Below are 22,584 nucleotides of genomic sequence, written 5' to 3' on the forward strand. Positions count from 1 at the left end.
AGACACAAATGAATGGAAAGATGTCCCATGTTCATGGTTGGAAGAATTAATATTGTTAAAATATCCATACTACGCCCAGCCATCTATAGGTTCAGTGCAGTCACCATCAGAATTTTAATGGCATTTATTTTTTTTAACAGAAATAGAGCAAACAACCCTAAAATTTGTATGGAACCTCAAAAGACCCCAAATGGCCAAAACAGTCTTGAGAAAGAACAACAAAGCCATATGCATCACACCTCCCAGACTTCAAATTATACTGCAAAGCTGTACTACTCAGAACAGTGTGGTACTGGCATAAAAACAGACACATAGACCAATTGTACAGAATTAAGATCCCAGAAATGAATCCACACATCTATATAATCAATTAATATTTGAAAATGTAGCTAAGAATGCTCAGTGGTGTAAAGATAGTCTCTTCATTGAATGGTGTTAGGAAAACTGGATAACCACATGCTAAAGAATGAAACTGGACCCTTACATCACTCACAAAATTAGCTTGAAATGGATTAAAGACTTGAATGTAAGACCTGAAGCTATAACACTCTTAGAAGAAAACATAGGCAGTAAGCTCTTTGACATTGGTCTTGGCAGTGGTTTTTTGACTCTGACACCAAAAGCAAAAGCAATAAAAACAAAAATTAATAAATGGGACAACATCAAACTTAAAACCTTTTGCACCGCAAAGGAAATCATCAACAAAAAGAATAGGCAACCTATGGAATGCGAGAAAGTATTTGTAAATTGTTTGTCTGCTAAGTGGTTAATGATCAAAATACATAAAGAGCTCATACAACTCACTAACAATAATAATAATCTGATTAAATGGGCAAAGAAACTGAATTTTTCCAAGGAAGATATACACATGGCCAACAGGTACATGAAAAGATGCTCATCATTATTAATCATCAGGGAAGTACAAATCAAAACCTCAGTGAGTTATTACCTCACAATGAGCTATCTCTTCACACTTGTTAGAATGGCTGTTCTCAGAAAGACAACAGTTAACGAGTGCTGGCAAGGATATGGAGAAAAGGGAGCCCTTGTGTACTTTTGGTGGGAATGTAACTTGATACAAGCCATATATGGAAAACAGCATGGAGGTTTCTCATAATTAAAATAGAACTACCATATAATCCAGCAGTCCCAGTTCTCAGTATATAGTCAAAGGAAATGAAATCACCATCTCTAAAAGATACCCATGCTCCTCTGTTCACTGCAGCGTTATTTACAATACCAAGGCATGAAAACAACTTAAGTGTCCATCTACGGATGAATGGGTAAAGAAAATGTGAGATAGATAGGCAGGTAGGTAAGTAGATAGATAGATACGCACACAATGAAATATTATTCAGCCATAAAATAGAAGGAAATCCTACTGTTTGTGACAACGTGGATGAACCTTGAGGGCATTATTCTAGTGAAATAAGAGAAAGACAAATATTGTATGATCTCATTTATATGTGGAATCTAAAAAGAAAATGCACACATATAGAAACAGAGCAAATTGGTGGTTGCCAAGATCAGGTATGTGTGGGGAAAACGGGTGAAGCTTGTCAAAGGGTACAAACTTTAATTTATAAGATGGATTAGTTCTCAGGATCTAATAATGCACAGCATGATGACTACAGTTAACAGCACCGTATTTGGAAGTTGTCAGGATCTTCAAAGTTGTCACCACACACACAAACATGTAAATATATGGAGAGCTGTATGTGTTCATCTTACTGTGGCAGCCATTTTGCTATATGTACATATGCTATATGTACATATGTTAAATCATTATGTTGGACACCTTAAACGTATAGAATGTTATATGTCAATTATATCAATAAAGCTGGGAGAAAAGAAAGAAAACGCACTCATAGAAACAGAGAGTAGATAGGTGATTGCCAGGGGCTGCAGGGTGGAGGAAATAGGTAAAGGTGGTCAAAGCTTACAAACCTCCAGTTATAAGATGAATGTGTTCTGGAGATGGTGCAGTATGGTGACTACAGTTAACGATACTGTACTGTGTACTTGTAAGTTGCTAAGAGAGTAGATTTTAAAAGTTCTCATCACACACACACACCAAAGGTAACTATGTGAGGTGATAGATGTGTTAACTAACCTTACTGTGATCAATTTGCTATACATGTGTAGAAAAACATCACTTTGGACACCTTAAACTCACACAATGTTACATGTCGGCTATATCTCAGTAAAGCTGGTGGTGGTGGGGGGAAGAATTAAAGGGAGAAGTAGACAATTTAACAACAATAGTTTGAGACTTCAGTACCCCACTTACAAATATCTTTAGAATAACTAGGCAGAAATCAACAAAGCACACTCTGTAGCACACTCCGCTCAGCAGCAGCAAAATATGTATTCGTTTCAAGTACACATGGAATATTTTCCAAGATAGAACAAAAACTAAGTCTCAGTAAGTTGAAAAGGAGTGAAAATATACAGAGTATGTTCACTGAGTACAATGGAATGGAATTATGTCATTAACAGTGAAATTTGTGGAAATTGAATAATACTGAATAACAATACTGAATACTGAATAACTATGGGCCAAAGATGAAATTCACAAGGGAAATTAAACAATACTCTGAGACAAATGAAAATTAAATGCAGCATAAAATGTATGAGATGCAGCTCAAGCATTGCTAAGTGGCATATTTGTTGCTGTAATCGCTTATATTTAAAAAGAAGAATGATCTCAAAGCAATAAAGTAGCCTTCCAGTATAGGAAACAAAAATAAAGCAAACTAAACCCAAAGAAATCAGAAGGAAGGAAATAATTTCGAGAAGAAGCAAATAGAGAATAGAAAAACAATAAACATTTTAATGAAACTAGTTTTTTCTTTGAAAGGTCAACAACACTGACAAATGTCTAGCTAGCCTGACCATGGGGAAAAAAAAAGATTTAAATTACTAAAGTCAGTAATGAAAGAGGGTGTCAGCAATTGTATGTTAACAAATTAGATTACCCAGGTGAAATGGACAGATTTCTAGAATGATAAATATTGTTGAAACTGAATCAAGAAGAAATAGAAAATCAAAGTATTTTTCAAAGTATTCTATGAGGACTGTATTACCCTGATACCAAAGCCAGTCAAAACTATCACAAGAAAACTAATATCCCTTATGAATAGCCCTTGTGAACATAGACACGAAATCCTTAAAAAAATAAAAAGGAAACCTAATCTAGCAATATATAAAAAGGACTATACATTATAACCATTTGAGATTTATTACGGGCATACAAGATTGGTTCAACATAAGAAAATCAATCTAATCACCTTATTAATGGAATAAAAGAGAAAAGCCACATGATTATCTCAGTAAACACATAAGAAGCATTGCCAAAATCCAACACCATTTCATAACTAAAAAGAAAACATCTAATAAGCCAGGATTAAAAAGGAATTTCTTTAATTCCTGAAAATGAGCTCTATGAAAAACTCATAGCTAACATCATACTTTATGGGAAAGTTGGAAAGCTGTTTCCAGATCAGAAACAAGACAAGAATGTCTGCATTTGCCACTTCTTTGTAACGTATTGAAGATTTTATCCAGGGTAATTAGTCAAGGAGAAAAATAAAACATATCAAGATAAGAAAGAAATAGGTCAAATTTTCTCTGTTTGCAGAAGACCTGATCTTTTATATAGAAAATCCTAAGGAATCTACAAAAAAAGAAAAAAAAATCCAAAAATGATTAGAATCTAAAAAACACATTCAGCAAGGCTGTAGAATAAAAGTTGAATATACAAAGATCATTTGTATTGCTGATACTAGCAATGAGCAATATGAAAATGAAATTCATTTCATTTACAATATCAGTCAGAAATACTAAGATACTTAAGAATAAACTTAATATAAGATCAATACATTGACATTGAAAACTATATAACATTGTCGAAAGAAGCCAAATAAGTGGAAAGTAATTTCATGGTCATGGATTGGAAGGCTTAATGTTAAAGTGTCATACTCTCCAAAGTGATCTTCAGGTTGAACACAGCCATTGTCAAAATCCCAGCTGGCTTTTCTCCCCCCCCCCAGAAATTTGATAAGCTAATACTGAAATTCAATTACAATTCCTATCAAAATCCCAATGACATTTTTTGCAGAAATAGAAAAATTCATCCTAAAATTCATATGGAATCTCAGGGGACTGTGAATAGCCTAAACACATTTGAAAAACAACAAAATTGGAGGACTCACACTTCCTGATTTCAAAACATATTACAAGTCTACAATAATCTAAAGAGTGTGATGTTGGCATAAAGACAGGCAATAGACAAATGGAATAGAATACAAAGCCCCCAAATAAACTCTTGCATATATGCTTTAACAGTCTTCAGCAAGGGTGCCAAGACTACTCAATGGGGAAATGTTAGTCTCTTCAACAAATGGTGCTGGGAATAAAGGATATCCACAAGCAAAAAAATGAAGTTGCACCCTTATACCATATAAAACATTAACTCAAAAGAGATTAAAGACCTAAATACAAGACCTAAAATTACAAAACTCCTAGAAGAAAACATAGAGAAAAAGCTTTATGACATTGGACTTGGCAATGATTTCTTGGATCTGACACTCAATGCACAGGTAGCAAAATTTAAAATAGACAAATGGGGTTACATCAAACTTACAAGCTTTTGTACACCAAAGTACACAATCAACAAAGTGAAATGACAACCTACAGAATGAGATAAAATATTTGCAAGTCATATATCTGATGAGGAATTAATATCCAGAATATGTAATGAACTCCTACAACTCTACAACAACAACAAAAAGTCAAATAACCCAATTAAAAAGAGGGCAAAGGCTTTGAATTAGACATTTACCTGAAGATATTATACATATAACAAAGAAGCATATGAAAAGATGCTCAACTTTCACTAATCATCGGAGAAATGCCAGTCAAAACTACCTCACACCCATTAGGATGGCTACTATAAAAAAAAAAAAAAGAGGTGGCAAGTACGTGGAGAAATTGGAACCCTTATACACTGTTGGTGGGATTGTAACATGGTGCAACCCTATGGAAAATAATATGGCAGTTCCTTAAAAAATTAGAAATACCACATGATGCCTCTATCCTATTTCTGGTTATATATCCAAACGATCTGAAAACAGGATCTCAAGGAGATGTTTGCACACCCATGTGCATAGCAGCACTTACAATAGTGCAGAAGTGGAACCCCCAAATGTCTACCAGTGGATGAATTGTTGAACAAAAATGTATACGTACAGTGAAATATTCAGCCTTAAAAAAGGAAGAACTTATGATGTATGCTACAACATGGATAAACTTTGAGAACACTATGATTTCACTTTCATGAGTTACCTAAATATTCAGATTCATTAGAACAGAAAGTAGAATGATGGTTACCAGAAGCCTGGGGGAGAGAGAAAAGGTGAGTTATTTTTAAAATTTTTTAATTTTTTGTGGTACGCGGGCCTCTCACTGTCGTGGCCTCTCCCTTTGCGGAGCACAGGCTCCGGACGCGCAGGCTCGGCGGCCATGGCTCACGGGCCCAGCTGCTCCGCGGCATGTGGGATCTTCCCGGACCAGGGCACGAACCCGTGTCCCCTGCATCGGCAGGCGGACTCTCAATCACTGCGCCACTAGGGAAGCCTGGTGAGTTGTTTTTTAAATGAGTATAGAGTTTAAGATTTGCAAGATGAAGGAGTTCTGGAAATCTGTTTCACAGCAGCGTGAATATACATAACCCTACTGAACTCTGCACGTAAAAATCATTAAGGTGCTTAATTGTTCATGTGGTTTTCTTAACCATATCAAAAAGAATGCAGAGGTGTAAATAACATACTACAAATGTACAAGAATCAAGAGAGTATTATACTGGCATCAAACCAAACATCTAGATCAGTGCAATAGAATTATGAGTTCAGAAGTAAACCCTTATATTTACAGTCTTTTGATTTTTGACAAGGATGCCAAGGCCATTCAGTGGAGAAAGAATACATATAGTGCTGGGACAACCGTATAGCACATGCAAAAGAATGAGGTTGGATTTGTCTTCCCTACCTTGTACAAAAATTGACGCAAGGGCTTCCCTGGTGGCGCAGTGGTTGAGAGTCCACCTGCCAATGCAGGGGACACGGGTTCGTGCCCCAGTCCGGGAAGATCCCACATGCCACGGAGTGGCTGGGCCCATGAGCCATGGCCACTGAGTCTGCGCGTCCGGAGCCTGTGCTCCACAATGGGAGAGGCCACAACAGCGAGAGGCCTGCGTACTGCAAAAAAAAAAAACGCAAAATGGATCAAATATCTGAATGTAAGAGCTAACAGTATAAAATCTCTTAGAAAACATAGGAGTAAATCTTTGTGACTTTGGATTAGACAATAATTTGTTGCATTTGACACCAAAAGCACAAGCAACAAAAGAAAAAATAAATTGAATATCATCTAGGTTAAAAATTTTCTCTGCTTCAAAGAACACCATCAAGTGAAAAGACAACTCTCATAATAAGAGACAGTATTTGTGAAGTGTGTATATGGTAATGAGCTTGTATCCAGAATATATAAAGGACACTTACAACTCAACAATAAAACACAAGTAATAAGAAAAGGGCAAAGGATATAAATATGCATTTCTCCAAAGAATATATACAAATGGCCAATAAGTGCATGAATGGATGCTGAACATCATTAGTCATTAGGGAAATGCAAATCAGAACCAGAAGATACCAGTTCACACCCACTAGGTTGCCTAAGATAAAAAGGGCAGGTAAGTGTTAGTAAGGATGTAGAGAAATTGAAACTCTCATACACTTCTAGTGGGAATGTAAACTGGTGCCATCAGTTTCTCAAATGATTAAACATAGAGTTACCATATGACCCAGCAGTCCCACTCCTGAGTTATACACATAGAGGAATGAAAACATGTCCACACAAAAACTTGTACACAAATATTTTTAGCTACATTATAATAACCAAAATTTGGAAACAGTCCAAGTATCTACCAACTTCTGAATGGATAAACAAAATTTAGTATATTTATACAATGGAATATTATTTGGCAATTCAAAAAGTTAAATACTGATTAATGCTACAGTATGGGTGAACCTTGAAAACGTTATGCTAAATGAAAGAAGCCAGTCATGAAAGACCACATTTTGTATGATTCCATTTATGTGAAATGTTCTGCATAGGCAACTCCATAGGGTTTAGTAAATAAAAAGTTTGTCAGTGGTTGCCAGGAGATGGGTAGTGGTGATGGGAAGAGAGATTTGGGGAGTGACTACTGATGGATATGAGGCAGCTTTTTGGGGTGAAGAACATGTTCTGAATTTAGGTAGTGGTGATGGTCATACAACTTTATCAGTATACGAAGAATTATTAAATTATATAGCTCAAAAGGGTGAATGTTATATGAATTATATTTTAATAAAGCTGGTATTTTTTAAAAAGTTATAGTAAGTTGACACTCCATCATATTAAAAAAACCCTCTTTTTTGCTCCTTGCCCACTTTTCCATAGTTTTATTTTTATGTTTTTATATTTCAGTCTTTTATTGATATTGTTTTATTTGATACTTATTTTAACAAAAATTATGTAAGTTGAAATGAAAGTTTCAATTTCTTATGACTAAAACACTTCAGGTGTTTAAATATAAATCATTCTAAAAGAAATTTTTATCATTATTTGCAATGCAAAATTGATTAAAAGCAGATAATGTTACAAGTATTTGAATTCACCAAATCATATATTAAAAAACATTTTTGTTCTTAACTGATGATTAAATTACGTCCTCTTTTAATTTTCTTAAAAGCAAAGAACTGGAATCACCTGACGTGGAAAATAATTTTTTACCTGGTCATTATTCATTCATTTTCTTGAATCCTTGAAACATATCCCAAAAAAGCATTGCAAGTCATATCAAAATGACTATTGATTATACTTGTTACGTTTTACCTTGGGGCACGTTGTTTGATCTGATATACTAGATAAGGATTGGGAAAATTGAGACATTGCTTTTTCAAGACATTTTCTTTTTCAATATAATGTTATTTTCTATTATGTTGTCTATTTCAGTATAGTGTATTTTCCATTAAAGTTCCTTTCTGTGCTTTAAATTTTCATCAAAACTTAGGACTGCAGATGCAATTTATTCAAATTATAGGAATTATCTACCAAATACATTTAATTGGCAAAGCTAGTTATCATTGTTAAAACATTCATCCAGTCTTTCATGTAAGTGTGACTATATGCCCTCTTTGCTGATGGAAGAGGCAAAGTTTTTAACAAAAGTTATTTACACGTTCACTATAATTAATTAGCTAGCACATGTTGGACAGATTGTTCCATGTTGTAAGGCAGAAGGGCAGTTGTGAAAGGAGAAGTGGGAAGCGATTACTTTTTTTTTTAACATCTTTTTTGGAGTTTAATTGCTTTACAATGGTGTGTTAGTTTCTGCTTTATAACAAAGTGAATCAGCTGTACATATACATATACCCCATATCTCCTCCCCTTTGTGTCTCCCTCCCACCTTCCCTATCCCACCCCTCTAGGTGCTCGCAAAGCACCAAGCTGATCGCCCTGTGCTATGCGGCTGCTTCCCACTAGCTATCTGTTTTACATTTGGTAGTGTATATATGCCTATGCCACTCTCTCGCTTCGTCCCAGCTTACCCTTCCCCCTCCCCATGTCCTCAAGTCCATTCTCTACATCTGCATTTTTATTACTGTTCTGCCCCTAGGTTCTAGAGAACCTTTTTTTGTTTTTGTATTTTAGATTCCATATATATTTGTTAGCATATGGCATTTGTTTTTCTTTTTCTGACTTACTTGACTCTGTATGACAGACTCTTAAGTTCATCCACCTCACTACAAATAACTCAATTTCGTTTCTTTTTATGGCTGAATAGTATTCCATTGTATATATGTGCCACATTTTCTTTATCCATTCGTCTGTCGATGGACACTTACATTGCTTCCATATCCTGGCTATTGTAAATAGTGCTGCAATGGACATTATGGTACATGCCTTTTTTGAATTATGGTTTTCTCAGGGTATATGCCCAGTAGTGGGATTGCTGGGTCATATGGTAGTTCTATTTTTAGTTTTTAAAGGAACCTCCATAATGTTCTCCACAGTGGTTGTATCAGTTTACATTCCCACCAACAGTGCAAGAGGGTTACCTTTTCTCCACACCATCTCCAGCATTTATTGTTTCTAGATTTTTTGATGATGGGCATTCTAACTGGTATAAGGTGATACCTCATTGTAGTTTTGATTTGCATTTTTCTAATGATTAGTGATGTTGAGCATCCTTTCATCTGTTTGTTGGCAATCTGTATGTCTTCTTTGGAGAAATGTCTATTTAGGTCTTCTGCCCATTTTTGGATTGGGTTGTTTGTTTTTCTGGTATTGAGCTGCATGAGCTGCTTGTAAATTTTGGAGAGTAATCCTTTGTCAGTTGCTTCATTTGCAAAAATTTTCTCCCATTCTGAGGGTTGTCTTTTTGTCTTGTTTATGTTTTCATTTGCTGTGCAAAAGCTTTGACTTTCATTAGGTCCCATTTGTTTATTTTTGTTTTTATTTCCATTTCTCTAGGAGGTGGGCCAAAAAGGATCTTGCTGTGATTTATGTCATAGAGGCTTCTGCCTATGTTTTCCTCTAAGAGTTTTATAGCTTCTGGCCTTACATTTAGGTCCTAATCCATTTCGAGTTTATTTTTGTGTATGGTGTTAGGGAGTATTCTAATTTCATTCTTTTACATGTAACTGTCCATTTTCCCATCAGCACTTATTGAAGAGGCTGTCTTTTCTCCATTGTATATTCTTGCCTCCTTTATCAAAAATAAGGTGAGCATGTGCGTGGGATTATCTCTGGGCTTTCTATCCTGTTCCATTGATCTATGTCTCTGTTTTTGTGCCAGTACTATACTGTGTTGATTACTGTAGCTTTGTAGTGTGGTCTGAAGTCTGGGAGCCTGATTCCTCCAGCTCTGTTTGTCTTTCTCAAGATTGCTTTGGCTATTCAGAGTCTTTTGTGTTTTCATATAAACTGTGAAAGTTTTTGTTCTGGTTCTGTAAAAAATGCCATTGGTAGTTTGATAGGGATTGCATTGAATCTGTAGATTGCTTTGGGTAGTATAGTCATTTTCACAATGTTGATTCTTCCAATCCAAGAACATGGTATATCTCTCCATCTGTTTGTATCATCTTTAATTTCTTTCATCAGTGTCTTATAGTTTTGTGCATACAGGTCTTTTGGTTTTTTATGTAGGTTTATTTCTAGGTATTCTATACTCTTTGTTGCAATGGTAAATGGGAGTGTTTCCTTAATTTCTCATTCAGATTTTTCATCTTTAGTGTATTAGAATGCAAGGCATTTCTGTGCATTAATTTTGTATCCTGCTACTTTACCAAATTCTTTGATTAGCTCTAGTAGTTTTCTGGTGGCATCTTTAGGATTCTCTATGTATAGTATTATGTCATCTGCAAACAATGACAGCTTTGTTTCCTCTTTTCAGATTTGGATTCCTTTTATTTCTTTTTCTTCTCTGATTGCTATGGCTAAAATTTCCAAAACTATGTTGAATAATAGTGGTGAGAGTGGCCAGCCTTGTCTTGTTCCTGATCTTAGAGGAAATGATTTCAGTTTTTCACTATTGAGAACGATGTTGGCTGTGGGCTTGTCATATATGGCCTTTATTATGTTGAGATAACTTCCCTCTGTGCCTACTTTCTGGAGAGTTTTTATCATAAATGGGTGTTGAATTTTGTTGAAAGCTTTTTCTGCATCTATTGAGATGATCATATGGTTTTTATTCTTCAGTTTGTTAATATGGTTTATCACATTGATTGATTTGCGTATACTGAAGAATCCTTGCATTCCTGGGATAAACCCCACTTGATCATGGTGTATGATCTTTTTAATGTGCGGTTGGATTCTGTTTGCTAGTATTTTGTTGAGAATTTTTGCATCTATGTTCATCAGTGATACTGACCTTTAGTTTTCTTTCTTTGTGACATCTTTGTCTAGTTTTGGTATCAGGGTGATGGTGGCCCCGTAGGATAAGTTTGGGAGTGTTCCTCCCTCTGCTATATTTTGGAAGAGTTTGAGAAGGATAGGTGTTAGCTCTCCTCTAAATTTTTGATAGAATTTGCCTGTGAAGCCATCTGGTCCTGGGCTTTTGTTTTTTGGAAGATTTTTAATCACAGTTTCAATTTCAGTGCTTGTGATTGGTCTGTTCACATTTTCTATTTCGTCCTGGTTCAGTTCCGGAAGGTTGTGCCCTTCTAAGAATTTGTCCATTTCTTCCAGGTTATCTATTTTACTGGCATATAGTTGCTTGTAATCGCTCATGATCCTTTGTATTTCTACAGTGTCAGTTGTTACTTCTTTTTACTTCTAATTCTACTGATTTGAGTCTTCTCCCTTCTTTTCTTGATGAGTCTGGCTAATGGTTTATCAATTTTGTTTATCTTCTCAAAGAACCAGCTTTTCGTTTCATTGTTCTTTGCTATTGTTTCCTTCATTTCTTTTTCATTTATTTCTGATGTGACCTTTATGAGTTCTTTCTTTCTGCTAACGTTGGGGTTTTTTTGTTTTTCTTTCTCTAATTGCTTTAGGTGTTAAGGTTAGGTTGTTCATTTGAGATGTTTGTTGTTTCCTGAGGTAGGATTGTATTGCTATAAACTTCCCTCTTAGAACTGCTTTTGCTGTATCCCATAGTTTTTGGGTCATCGTGTTTTCATTGTGATTTGTTTCTAGATATTTTTTGATTTCCTCTTTGATTTCTTCAGTGATCTCTTGGTTATTTAGTAGTGTATTCTTTAGCCTCCATGTGTTTGTATTTTTTACAGATTTTGTCCTGTAATTAATATCTAGTTTCATAGCATTCAATCGGAAAAGATACTTGATAAGATTTGAATTTTCTTAAATTTACCAAGACTTGATTTGTGACCCAAGTTATGATCTATCCTGGAGAATGTTCCATGAACACTTGAAAAGAAAGTGTATTCTGTTGTTTTTGGATGGAATGTCCTATAAATATCAATTAAGTCCATCTTGTTTAATCTATCATTTAAAACTTGTGTTTCCTTATTTATTTTCATTTTGGATGATCTGTCCATTGGTGAGAGTGGAGTGTTAAAGTCCCCTACTATGGTTGTGTTACTGTCAATTTCCCCTTGTGTATTAAGGTGCTCCTCTGTTGGGTGCATAAATATTTACAATTGTTATATCTTCTTGGATTGATCCCTTGATCATTATGTAGTGTCCTTTTTTGTGTCCTGTAATAGTCTTTTTTTTAAAGTCTATTTTGTCTGATATGGGAATTGGTACTCCAACTTTATTTTGATTTCCATTTGCATGGAATATCTTTTTCCATCCCCTTACTTTCAGTCTGTATGTGTCCCTAGGTCTGAAGTGGGTCTCTTGTAGGCAGCATATATATGGGTATTGTTTTTATATCCATTCCGCCAGTCTATGTCTTTTGGTTGGATAATTTAATCCATTTACATTTAAGGGAGTTATCAGTGTGTATGTTCCTATTACCATTTTCTTAATTTGGGGGGGTTTGTTATTGTAGGTTTTTTCATTCTCCTGTGTTTCCTGCCTAGAGAAGTCCCTTTAGCATTTGTTGTAAAGCTGGTTTGGTTGTGCTGAATTCTCTTAGCTTTTGCTTGTCTGTAAATGTTTTAATTTCTCTGTCGAATCTTGCTGGGTAGAGTAATCTTGGTTGTACATTTTCCCCTTTCATTGCTTTAAATATGTCCTTCCACTCCCTTCTGGCTTGCAGAGTTTATGCTGAAAGATCAGCTGTTAACCTTATGGGGATTCCCTTGTATGTTATTTGTTATTTTTCCCTTGCTACTTTTAATATTTTTTCTTTGTATTTAATTTTTGATAGTTTGATTAATATCTGTCTTGGGTTGTTTCTCCTTAGATTTATCCTGTATGGGACTCTCTGTACTTCCTGGACTTGACTGAGTATTTCCTTTTCCATATTAGGGAAGTTTTCAACTATAATCTCTTCCAGTATTTTCTCAGTGCCTTTCTTTTTCTCTTCTTCTTCTGGGACCCCTATGATTCTAATGTTGGTGCATTTAATATTGTCCCAGAGGTCTCTGAGCCTGTCCTCAATTCTTTTCATTCTTTTTTCTTTATTATGCCCTGTGGTAGTTATTTCCACTATTTTATCTTCCAGGTCACTTATCCATTTTTCCACCTCAGTTATCCTGCTATTGATTCCTTCTAGAGAATTTTTAATTTCATTTATTGTGTTGTTCATCATTGTTTGTTTGCTGTTTAGTTCTTCTAGGTCCTTGTTAAACTTTTCTTGTATTTCCTCCATTGTATTTCCAAGATTTTGGATCATCTCTACTATCATTATTCTGACTTCTTTTTCAGGTAGACTGCCTGTTTTCTCTTCATTTGTTTGGTCTAGTGGGTTTTTAACCTTGCTCTATCATCTGCTGTGTATTTCTCTTCCTATTTTGCTTACCTTACTGCGTTTGGCGTCTCCTTTTCACAGGCTACAGGTTCATAGTTCCCGTTGTTTTTGGTGTCTGCTCCCAGTGGCTAAGGTTGGTTCAGTGGGTTGTGTAGCCTTCCTGGTGGAGGGCACTGGTGCCTGTTTTCTGGTGGATGAGGTTGGATCTTGTCCTTCTGGTAGGCAGGACCACATCCAGTGGTGTGTTTTGGGGTGTCTGTGACCTTACTATGATTTTAGGCAGCCTCTCTGCTAATGGGTGGGGTTGTGTTCCATCTTGTTAGTTTTTTGGCATAGGGTGTCCAGCACTGTAGCTTGCTGGTCGTTGAGTGCAGCTGGGTCTTAGCCTTGAGATGGAGATCTCTGGGAGAGCTTTCACTGTTTGATATTACGTGTGGTCGGGAGGTCTCTGGTGGACCAGTGTCCTGAGGTCAGCTCTCCCACCTCAGAGGCACAGGCCTGACATGTGCCTGGAGCACCAAGACCCTGTCAGCTGCACGGCTCAGAAGAAAAGAGAGAGAAAAAGGAAGGAAGGAAGGAAGGGAGGGAGGGAGGGAAGGGAGGGAGGGAAGGGAGGGAGGGAGGGAGGAAAAAATAGTTATTAAAATTAAAAAATTATTAAAAAATTAAAAATAATAAAAAAGAAAGAAAGAGCATCCAAACTAAAAAACAAATCCACCAATGATAACAAGCTCTAAAAGCTATACTAAAAAAAACAAAAAAAAGCAAAATAAAAAAATCTGACCGACAGATCCCTAGGACAAATGGTAAAAGCAATGTTATATAGACAAAAAGCACACAAAAAAGCATACACATACACACTCAGAAAAAGAGAAAAAGGAAAAAAAATATATCTATATATATAAAAAAGCAAGAGAGTAACTAAATGAATAAATATACCAATGATAATAAAGTCTAAATACTAAACAAAGGTAAACAAACCAGAAACAAATTAGATGTAGAAAGCAAACCCCAAGTCTACAGTTGCTCCCAAAGTCCACCCCCCTTAATTTGGGATGATTCGTTATTTATTCATGTATTCCACAGATGCAGGGTACATCAAGTTGACTGTGGAGATTTAATCCTCTGCTCCTGAGGCTGCTGGGAGAGATTCCCCTTCCTCTTCTTTGTTCACACAGCTCCTGGGGTTCAGCTTTGGATTTAGCCCTGCCTCTTTGTGTAGGTTGCCTGAGGGCATCTCTTGTTCTCTCAGACAGGGCAGGATTAAAGGAGCAGCTGATTTGGGGGCTCTGGCTCACTTAGGCTGGGGGGAGGGAGAGGTATGGAATGCGGGGTGAGCCTGTGGCAGCAGAGGCCAGCGTGACGTTGCGCCAGCCTCAGGCACGCTGTGTGTTCTCCTGGGGAAGTTGTCCCTGCATCACGGGATCATGGCAGTGGCGGGCTGTACAGGCTCCCAGGAGGGGAGGTGTGGATAGTGACTTGTGCTTGCACACAGGCTTCTTGGTGGCTGCAGCAGCAGCCTTAGCATTTCTTGCCCGTCTCTAGTGTCCGCGCTGATAGCCGCGGCTCATGCCCGTCTCTGGAGCTCGTTTAGGGGGTGCTCTGAATCCCCTTTCCTCGCACACCCCAAAACAATGATCTCTTGCCTCTTAGGCAGGTCCAGAATTTTTCCTGGACTCCCTCCCTGCTAGCTGTGCTGCAGTAGCCCCGTTCAGGCTGTGTTCATGCAGCCAGCCCCAGTCCTCTCCCTGGGGTCTGACCTCTGAAGCCTGAGCCTCAGCTCCCAGCCCCCATCTGTCCTGGCTGGTGGGTGAGCAGAGAAGCCTCTCGGGCTGGTGAGTGCCGGTCGGCACCGATCCTCTGTGCGGGAATCTCTCCACTTTGCCCTCTGCACCCCTGTGGCTGCGCTCTCCTCCGTGGCTCTGAAGCTTCCCCCTCCCCACCCAACCCCTGTCTCCACCTGCGAAGGGGCTTCCTAGTGTGTGGAAACTTTTCCTCCTTCACAGCTTCCTCCCCGAGGCGCAGGTCCCATCCCTATTCTTTTGTCTCTGTTTTTTCTTTTTTCTTTTGCCCTTCCCAGGTGCGTGGTGATTTTCTTGCCTTTTGGGAAGTCTGAGGTCTTCTTCCAGCATTCAGTAGGCGTTCTGTAGGAGTTGTTCCACATGTAGATGTATTTCTGATGTATTTGTGGGGAGGAAGGTGATCTCCACGTCTTAACTCCTCCACCATCTTGAAGGACTCTCTGGGAAGCGATTACGTTTAAGACACACAGGTGAATCTTTTCTCAGGCAGATTTGTATTTTTTAAGTTCTGTATAAATACTCCCTTAAAACTATCTGTGGTTTTGCATTCCTTTTAAAGTCTTTGTCTCCAGAAATATTCTCCACCAACTTGAAGAATACTGTTCTACCCTATTCTTATTCTTTTATGCATAAAATAGCCTTGCAGAGCATGCCTTTTATTCATATGTGTATTGTGTGCAGGGATGTTACTGTGTTGGTGAACTTTGTGTTCAAGTGAACTTGACCACCCCACTTGACCACGTTTACCAGAAACTCCCTGCCTGTGCATTTGTGTTCTATCAATACATCCCTCTCCTGCACGCATGATGGGTTTCTGTTGGTGCCCATATTCAACCTCAGAATACTTCACAACTGGCAACTTATACTAGTTGATTGGAGCTGGCATTGGAGGCAATTCTCTGTCCTAGCAATTTTATTAGTTTTCTCAGTCAGCACACTTGTATCTTTTCTCTTTTTACAGTTCAGATTTTTAAATTTTTGTTTATTAATGAGGTTTTCTTTGGTTAAACTTATTATCCTTAAGTCAGATTGGAAATGTGTTTGTAGACAGTCCTCCATGGGTCTCTTGCTTTTCTTATATTTTGTGAACTGAAGTTTGGTTGCCTTTGATCTGGTTTTTTTTTTCAGTGTAATTCCTATAGTGAGCAGTATTGGAAGACTTAGTGATTCCCAGAGCAATGGTTAGATTTGCATATGACCTTGGAAGATAAGAGCTGGTTTCTCACTTTAGAGCAAAGGGGTAGGTATGGTTACTGCCCCACTGCAGGGATTCATGTTCCCAAATCTCAGGGTTTCTGCTGTGTGTGTGCAGGTGTCAGCTGGCCCCACTTAAATTGCTCTGTGAAAATTGGGACTCAGGGAACTGGAGCAAGAAAACACTGGGATTCTGTCCACTTCTGTTGTTGTGATAAATTCCTGTGGTCCTGCTTCTGACTGCATTCAGCAGGTTGTGATAGACTAACTTGTTAGCTTGAAGTAGTAGGCTAAAATCTCAGGTCCTTCATCGTTCTTGGCAATAGGTAGGAAATACAAATAAAGAAGCAAATAAATAGCTATCAGAGTTCAGTTCAGAAATGTCATTTTATTCATGTTTTTCCTTTAAAAACTACATTATATATTATTTTTATAAAAGCATAGATTTTTCAGATTTTATCTTAGGCTAAAATAAAGCTTTAACATAATTTTGCTATTCATATTTAATGACAGTTTTAAAAGCATAATAAGCCATCTGTTTTTTCATATGCATATAAACTTGTATGTATATATATGCATATATTGGGGTGTGTGTGTTTGGTTTTGAAAAACCAAATCAGTCTTGCTTTGCTTTATCACATTTTCAAGAAATAATCTTAATTCCACATATGCCATCATGATGTATTATTTGCCTCTATTACAGAATATTGGAAAGAAGATGACCTGCCAAGAGTTCATTGCAAACCTCCAAGGGGTAGATGAGGGTGGTGATTTCTCCAAGGATCTACTGAAAGTAAGCATTGAAATACTGGTATTTATTTATTTATTTATTCATATATTGAAGTATAGGTGATTTACAATATTATATTAGTTTCAGGTATACAACATAATGATTCAATATTTTATAGATTATACTTCATTTAAAGTTATTATAAAATATTGACTATATTTCCTTTGCTGTACCATATATTCTTATAACATTATTTTTATGCTTAGTACTTTGTACCTCTTAATCCCCTACCCTTAAATACTGGTTTTTAAAATATGCTTATATTTTCTACTTACCTTTTAATCTAAAATAGGCTAAGATCACTTAAGTACTTTGTTTTTTTCTTTTAGTTTTATTGGTGATGTTTCTGTTGGGCATTGTCCTTGATGCGTCAGACTGCAAAGTACCCTTTGATTAATAATTCCTAAAAGTCCACATTGTAATTGATAATACTGAGATAATAAGTAGATTTGGAATAATTGCTGATACAAATAGTGGGCATTTTTTGATTTACTTGACTGTCAGAACTTGAGAAAGATCACAAAGGTATATTCCTTATGGAAACAAAAAGCATTTGCAGACACTAAAGGAAGGAGTTCTGACTCTTCAGTTCCTAGTCAGAAATCCACTCAGGTCATCTCTGGAAAGAGATTAAATTAAATCTGAGTAATTGTAGATTTCCTGAATTATTTGCACTCAGCTTTATTATTGGTAACAATTAGCATCTTTTCCCCTCTAGTCAGATTGTTTTCTAGGAGACAGAAACATCAACTTTGGAATTCATAGCATCCTGCAGCAGTATAAATGAGATGTACATTTGATCAAGTGATTGATAATGGATGTGAATATTTTAGAAGTTCAGGATAAGATGTGTATGTTGAGAATGTGATTTTTACAGATTTCTGTTTGATTCTAACTTTCTTTTTAAAAACTTTGTACACATGTATATTTCTTTTGGATTCAGTTATTTTGACTGAATTTGCTAAGAAGGGCAGCACATTTGAATCATGGTATAATATGGAAATGTACCAGCTGAAAGATAAGTCCTTTATTATGTTTTTTTGTGAGTTTTAAACTACATAATATGTAGAATCAAGTTCTGCCAGATTTGGAAAGACATATATACTTTGAAAAATGAAAGAAGGTGTAAAAATGGTATTATGAGATTCCAAGTCTTACTGGCTTTAATTGCAGCTCATTAAAAAATTATATTATGAAAAAAGCAGGAAGAAATGTATCTTCAGCTTACTATATAAGGAAGGTATTTTTTAAGCTTTTTCTTTATAAAATAAATGCTGCCATTTCTGAAGCTACAATTCCAAATGGGAATGGGAAGTAAAAGGTGTTGGATTGAGACTTAATAAATATGTTCTGTGCATCCATGGAAGTTATACAGTAGACACATATTAACAGGTCTTTTTTCAGTCTAGTGGTACTAGCATGGAAAATAACAGTCTTTCTAGGAGAGGATTTGTGAGGCTTTTATCAAGTTATGTCAGAAATGAAAATTGACAGGTATAATTTTTACAGTGAAGCTCTTAGACTTTAGTGGTAGGCTTATGGTAACGTTTGTGACTGTGGGTATGTAGTGGGCAGATTTAGAGCATGTTTGATGGAGCTTTCTGAACCAAATGTAGTTAATGTACAGTGCAGTGGCTACCATTCTCCTTGGGGTAAACATGTTCTTTGATTTAGTCAGCGAAGAATTTGCTGGCTGATTTGTCACAGTTGTACAGTTTGAGATCACGTTTACAAATCTCAGGGAAAAATATGTGTTATACTGTTCTCTATTTACTGTGTGGGAAGATGACAGTGAAGTGACACTGAAAATGACAGTGGCATTTAGCATGGAAATTGTCAAGTAAAATATTGATTCCTTTTTATAACAAACCCCAGCCACTCACCCATCCAAGAGGAGAGTTTTCCATTTCAGTAGGAATCTGGATTTTATTGCAGTTTCTTCAAACCGTTGGTTTCATTTCACTCTTCTGTGTGGCCAGCCCTCTTCCCTGCTCCTTCTCCCTTTCCCTCCCTTTCTGCCTCCCTCTTTCTTCCTCTCTGTTTCTCTTTACTTCTGTCTTTTCCTTTCTCCTTTGTTTTCTCTTTGTCTCTTTCATATCTTTCTTTCTCTCCTCCCCTCCCACCAAAACTCACTCTCTCTCTCTCTCTCTCTTTCAATAGCTAACTCTTCGTTCCTTGTTGAGATAAATTATTGGGTGGAATATTAATTGGCATTTAGGGGGACAACATTATACACATGCCACACAGACAGATACATACGTACAGATAAACACAAACATGTTTGGTATCACCTTACAAGTTCTGACTAACCCCTTTCTGTCTTCTGCCACCCCCTCCCCAACTTAAAAAATTACAGGCATGTCCTACATGCAGTTTAATTTATGACGTAAGATATTTAAAGTTACATGGATCAAACCAATAAATGGTTATTGCTACATATTGACCATATATTACTTTTAGATTTCTTTGGATCAAAAGTAGCATTTGGATTTATGTCTGTTGTTCAGATTTCTTTGGACCAGAAGTAACATTTCGACTTACGTCTGTTCAGTGTGGTTGTGTAGTCAGGAATATTTCTTGAAGGTCCACTGTGTGTTCAGGTGTGGACTTGGAGAACGTGTCAGAACCAAATGGGCGCTGTCCTCAGAGATCATAAACTACTGAAAACGATGGAGGATCCTTTCTCCCTTAACATGGACAGTTATTCCATATTAAAATAAAAATATAAACTGAATTCTGCTGTTGTCAATGGAAATGGTTACAGAAAAATAGACCTTAACGTACTTAAAGGTATGCACAATGAGGAACTTGTTTCAAGCCTTCAAATTCAGAGACTTGAGTTAATATTTTGCTTTAAATTTGCCTTAAGGTACATGAAAAGGATAGATAATGGTATATTGAGCCCTTTTTACAATTTACAATTCCACTGCTGTTTCCCTTTTCACTCAAATGACCTAAAACAGATACATGAGTATATGAGTGCTTTGTGCAAATAAGAGTTCTCCCCCGACAAGTTGCTTAGAGCATAAGTTATAGATATCTATGGTATAAAATGGAAGAAGTTGGGTACCAAAAGACAACCAGTGATAGCATATTATTTAGGTTCTTTAAACTTGAAACTGGCTGGGAGGATGTGATGTTTGAGATGGGTCTTCATTTGAAAAATAGGTACAGTTTTAGTAGGAGACTTATTTTGATTTTTATTTAGGTTAATATTCCACTTCATCTCCCCCCCGCCCATTTCCTCTCCATAGACATTAATGTTCTTTCTTTCTTTCTCATAAGCACCACTGACTATTTCCTCACCAAATCAAGACCAAACTATGCCAAACCATCTGGCGTGTTTTATGGCTCCACAGGGCCTCCCCATCCCAATGCTTGGATGTGGTTTGCCTTCAGGCATCATTGGGGATGAGGTGGAAAAAGTTCTGATAGATTTAATAGGACATCCCTAAAACTCTAATAAAAATCTTCAGGACATAAATAGAAGGGGATGAGAATGTGAAATGTGGGCCAGCTCTGGGTTGGAGGCTGAACTTCCTGAGAGACATGAAAGCTTGAGGATTATGACTATGGTCTTGGGAACTGTACGACTGGGTTCCAGTCCCAGCTCCTCTCTCTGATTAGCCCAGTGATTGTGAGCAAATTCACTTAAACTTTGTCTCTTGATTTCCTCATCTATGAAACGGGTGGTTTTATTAGCACCCACCTCATCTAGTTGTTTTAATAATTGAATGAGTTAATAATATATAAACTCTTTAGAGACCTAGCATGTGTTAGGTATTATAAGTTTTTATTTTTAATATTACTTTATTCTTTACCTATCTCAAAGTGGACTGGACAAGGACTCCACCCCTTCCTGTGAGTATTTGGACCCAAGGTGTTTTACATGTCCTAGGGTTGAGTGGGATTAGTGTCAGTAGACAAGACCTCTATCCCCCATCCCTTTTCAGCCTAAACACACACACATCATCTTGGTCTTTAACAGGAAGCATTTGTGACCTTGACCTTGAGCATTGCCTCCTTTTGTGGTAAGATTTTTAATCCTCGTCATTTATGGCTTCCTTTCTTTCTAAAGACTTGTTGGTTCCAAAGAATGGCCATTTAAATCCTTCACGGGAGGCATTGTTCAGTGAAGTCTGTCTTGACATTCTGTAGGCACCTGACAATGAACCTTGGTTAACCCTATGTTTTCTGCCTTTTTACCTTGTTAGCAACAGTGCCTTTCTCTTGCACCTTATCCCTCTTGGAACATTTTTATATCTTAGGTTTGGTTTGGGTCTTGGATGCTGCAACAGCAGAGAGACTAAGGAGAGTTTGGAATTAAACTGGTCCTGAGATCATGAAGAAACTTTGAGGAAGCAAATAAGTTCTGGTCCTCTTAAAGATCCCAAGAAAATCCTGGGATATTAATGGGGATGTGAATTATTTGAAGTGACTTCAAATCCCTGGGGAAGAAGTGTTGCTGTATGTCTCCCTGCTCTGTGCGTTCTCCAAATAGAGAGCCCTGGGTCAGAAGGCTCATCGGTTTAACGGTCTTGCCCGTCAGTTTTTATAGATTCTTGACTGTGTTATCCTGGGGATCTCTTCCACCCAGTCTCATCAGGGGCAGATTCTAAGAACTAGTGAGAGTGTTGGCATGTAATCATATGCATGTTTCTGAAGCGCTTTGTAGGATAATCTTTAAAAATTTTCTTGATCGTCCTCTATCTCATGCTCCAAGTGTAGCACCTTGCTTCTTTGCCTTTCTGTTTCCCAAGTTTTTTTCTTCTGAGTTTCCTATGAACCTCTATTCTTGATTTTAACAGAAAAGCTACATTTGAATCTTTAGTCCAGTTTGCATTTCATTTCTAACTTTGGTTAGAAATGGTACATTACATGTTGGAAGAGACTTCGGGACTTTGGGTGTGACTACCAGTTATTTACATGTCTAGAGGGGAAGTAGCCATTTCATAATATACTTACATGAAAGAAGAGAAGAAACAATAGGAAATAAGAGAAAAGGAGCCAGTGAAAAGTAGCATAGGAGCACACTGGGTGAAAAGTCAGTCAGTTATTGGCTGCACAATAATATCATTTTGAAGAGCTCCAGACTGAATATTTTTGGCAATGAAACATGAAACCCATGTTTTCTATCCGAGCTTCCTTATTGCCCCCTACCATTTGATACTCAGACAATGGTCTCCTTAATATTTTTATCCTGGTCATGGTTAGGTTTATATTTTTTTTTCCTTGAGCAGCAGTTGAATTCAGTAGGTGCCAACAAGAATTACAAGAAAAATAAGCCAAATAATCGAATTTAGGAGTTTTTACATCATCTTAATTATAGAGAGGGCAAACAAGAAAACACCCAAGTCTTTCAAAATGAT

General features: G+C 37.0%; 1 protein-coding gene across 3 annotated transcripts in view; it reads left to right on the plus strand.

The window, feature by feature from the left end:
• PSD3 (pleckstrin and Sec7 domain containing 3) overlaps nucleotides 1–22,584 on the plus strand; it is a 572,386-nt gene that overhangs the window by 282,102 nt on the left and 267,700 nt on the right. For all 3 annotated transcript variants that reach the window (XM_022571390.2, XM_022571392.2, XM_089903828.1), the window contains one exon: nucleotides 17,129–17,218. In XM_022571390.2, coding sequence (XP_022427098.2) covers nucleotides 17,129–17,218 — 90 coding nt within the window. The remainder of the gene's footprint in view (nucleotides 1–17,128; nucleotides 17,219–22,584) is intronic.

Source organism: Delphinapterus leucas, chromosome 21 (genome assembly GCF_059928025.1).
Source record: "Delphinapterus leucas isolate spDelLeu-1000000601 "Yukka" chromosome 21, BTC_Dleu_Yukka2, whole genome shotgun sequence".
NCBI classification, from domain to species: Eukaryota; Metazoa; Chordata; class Mammalia; order Artiodactyla; family Monodontidae; genus Delphinapterus; species Delphinapterus leucas.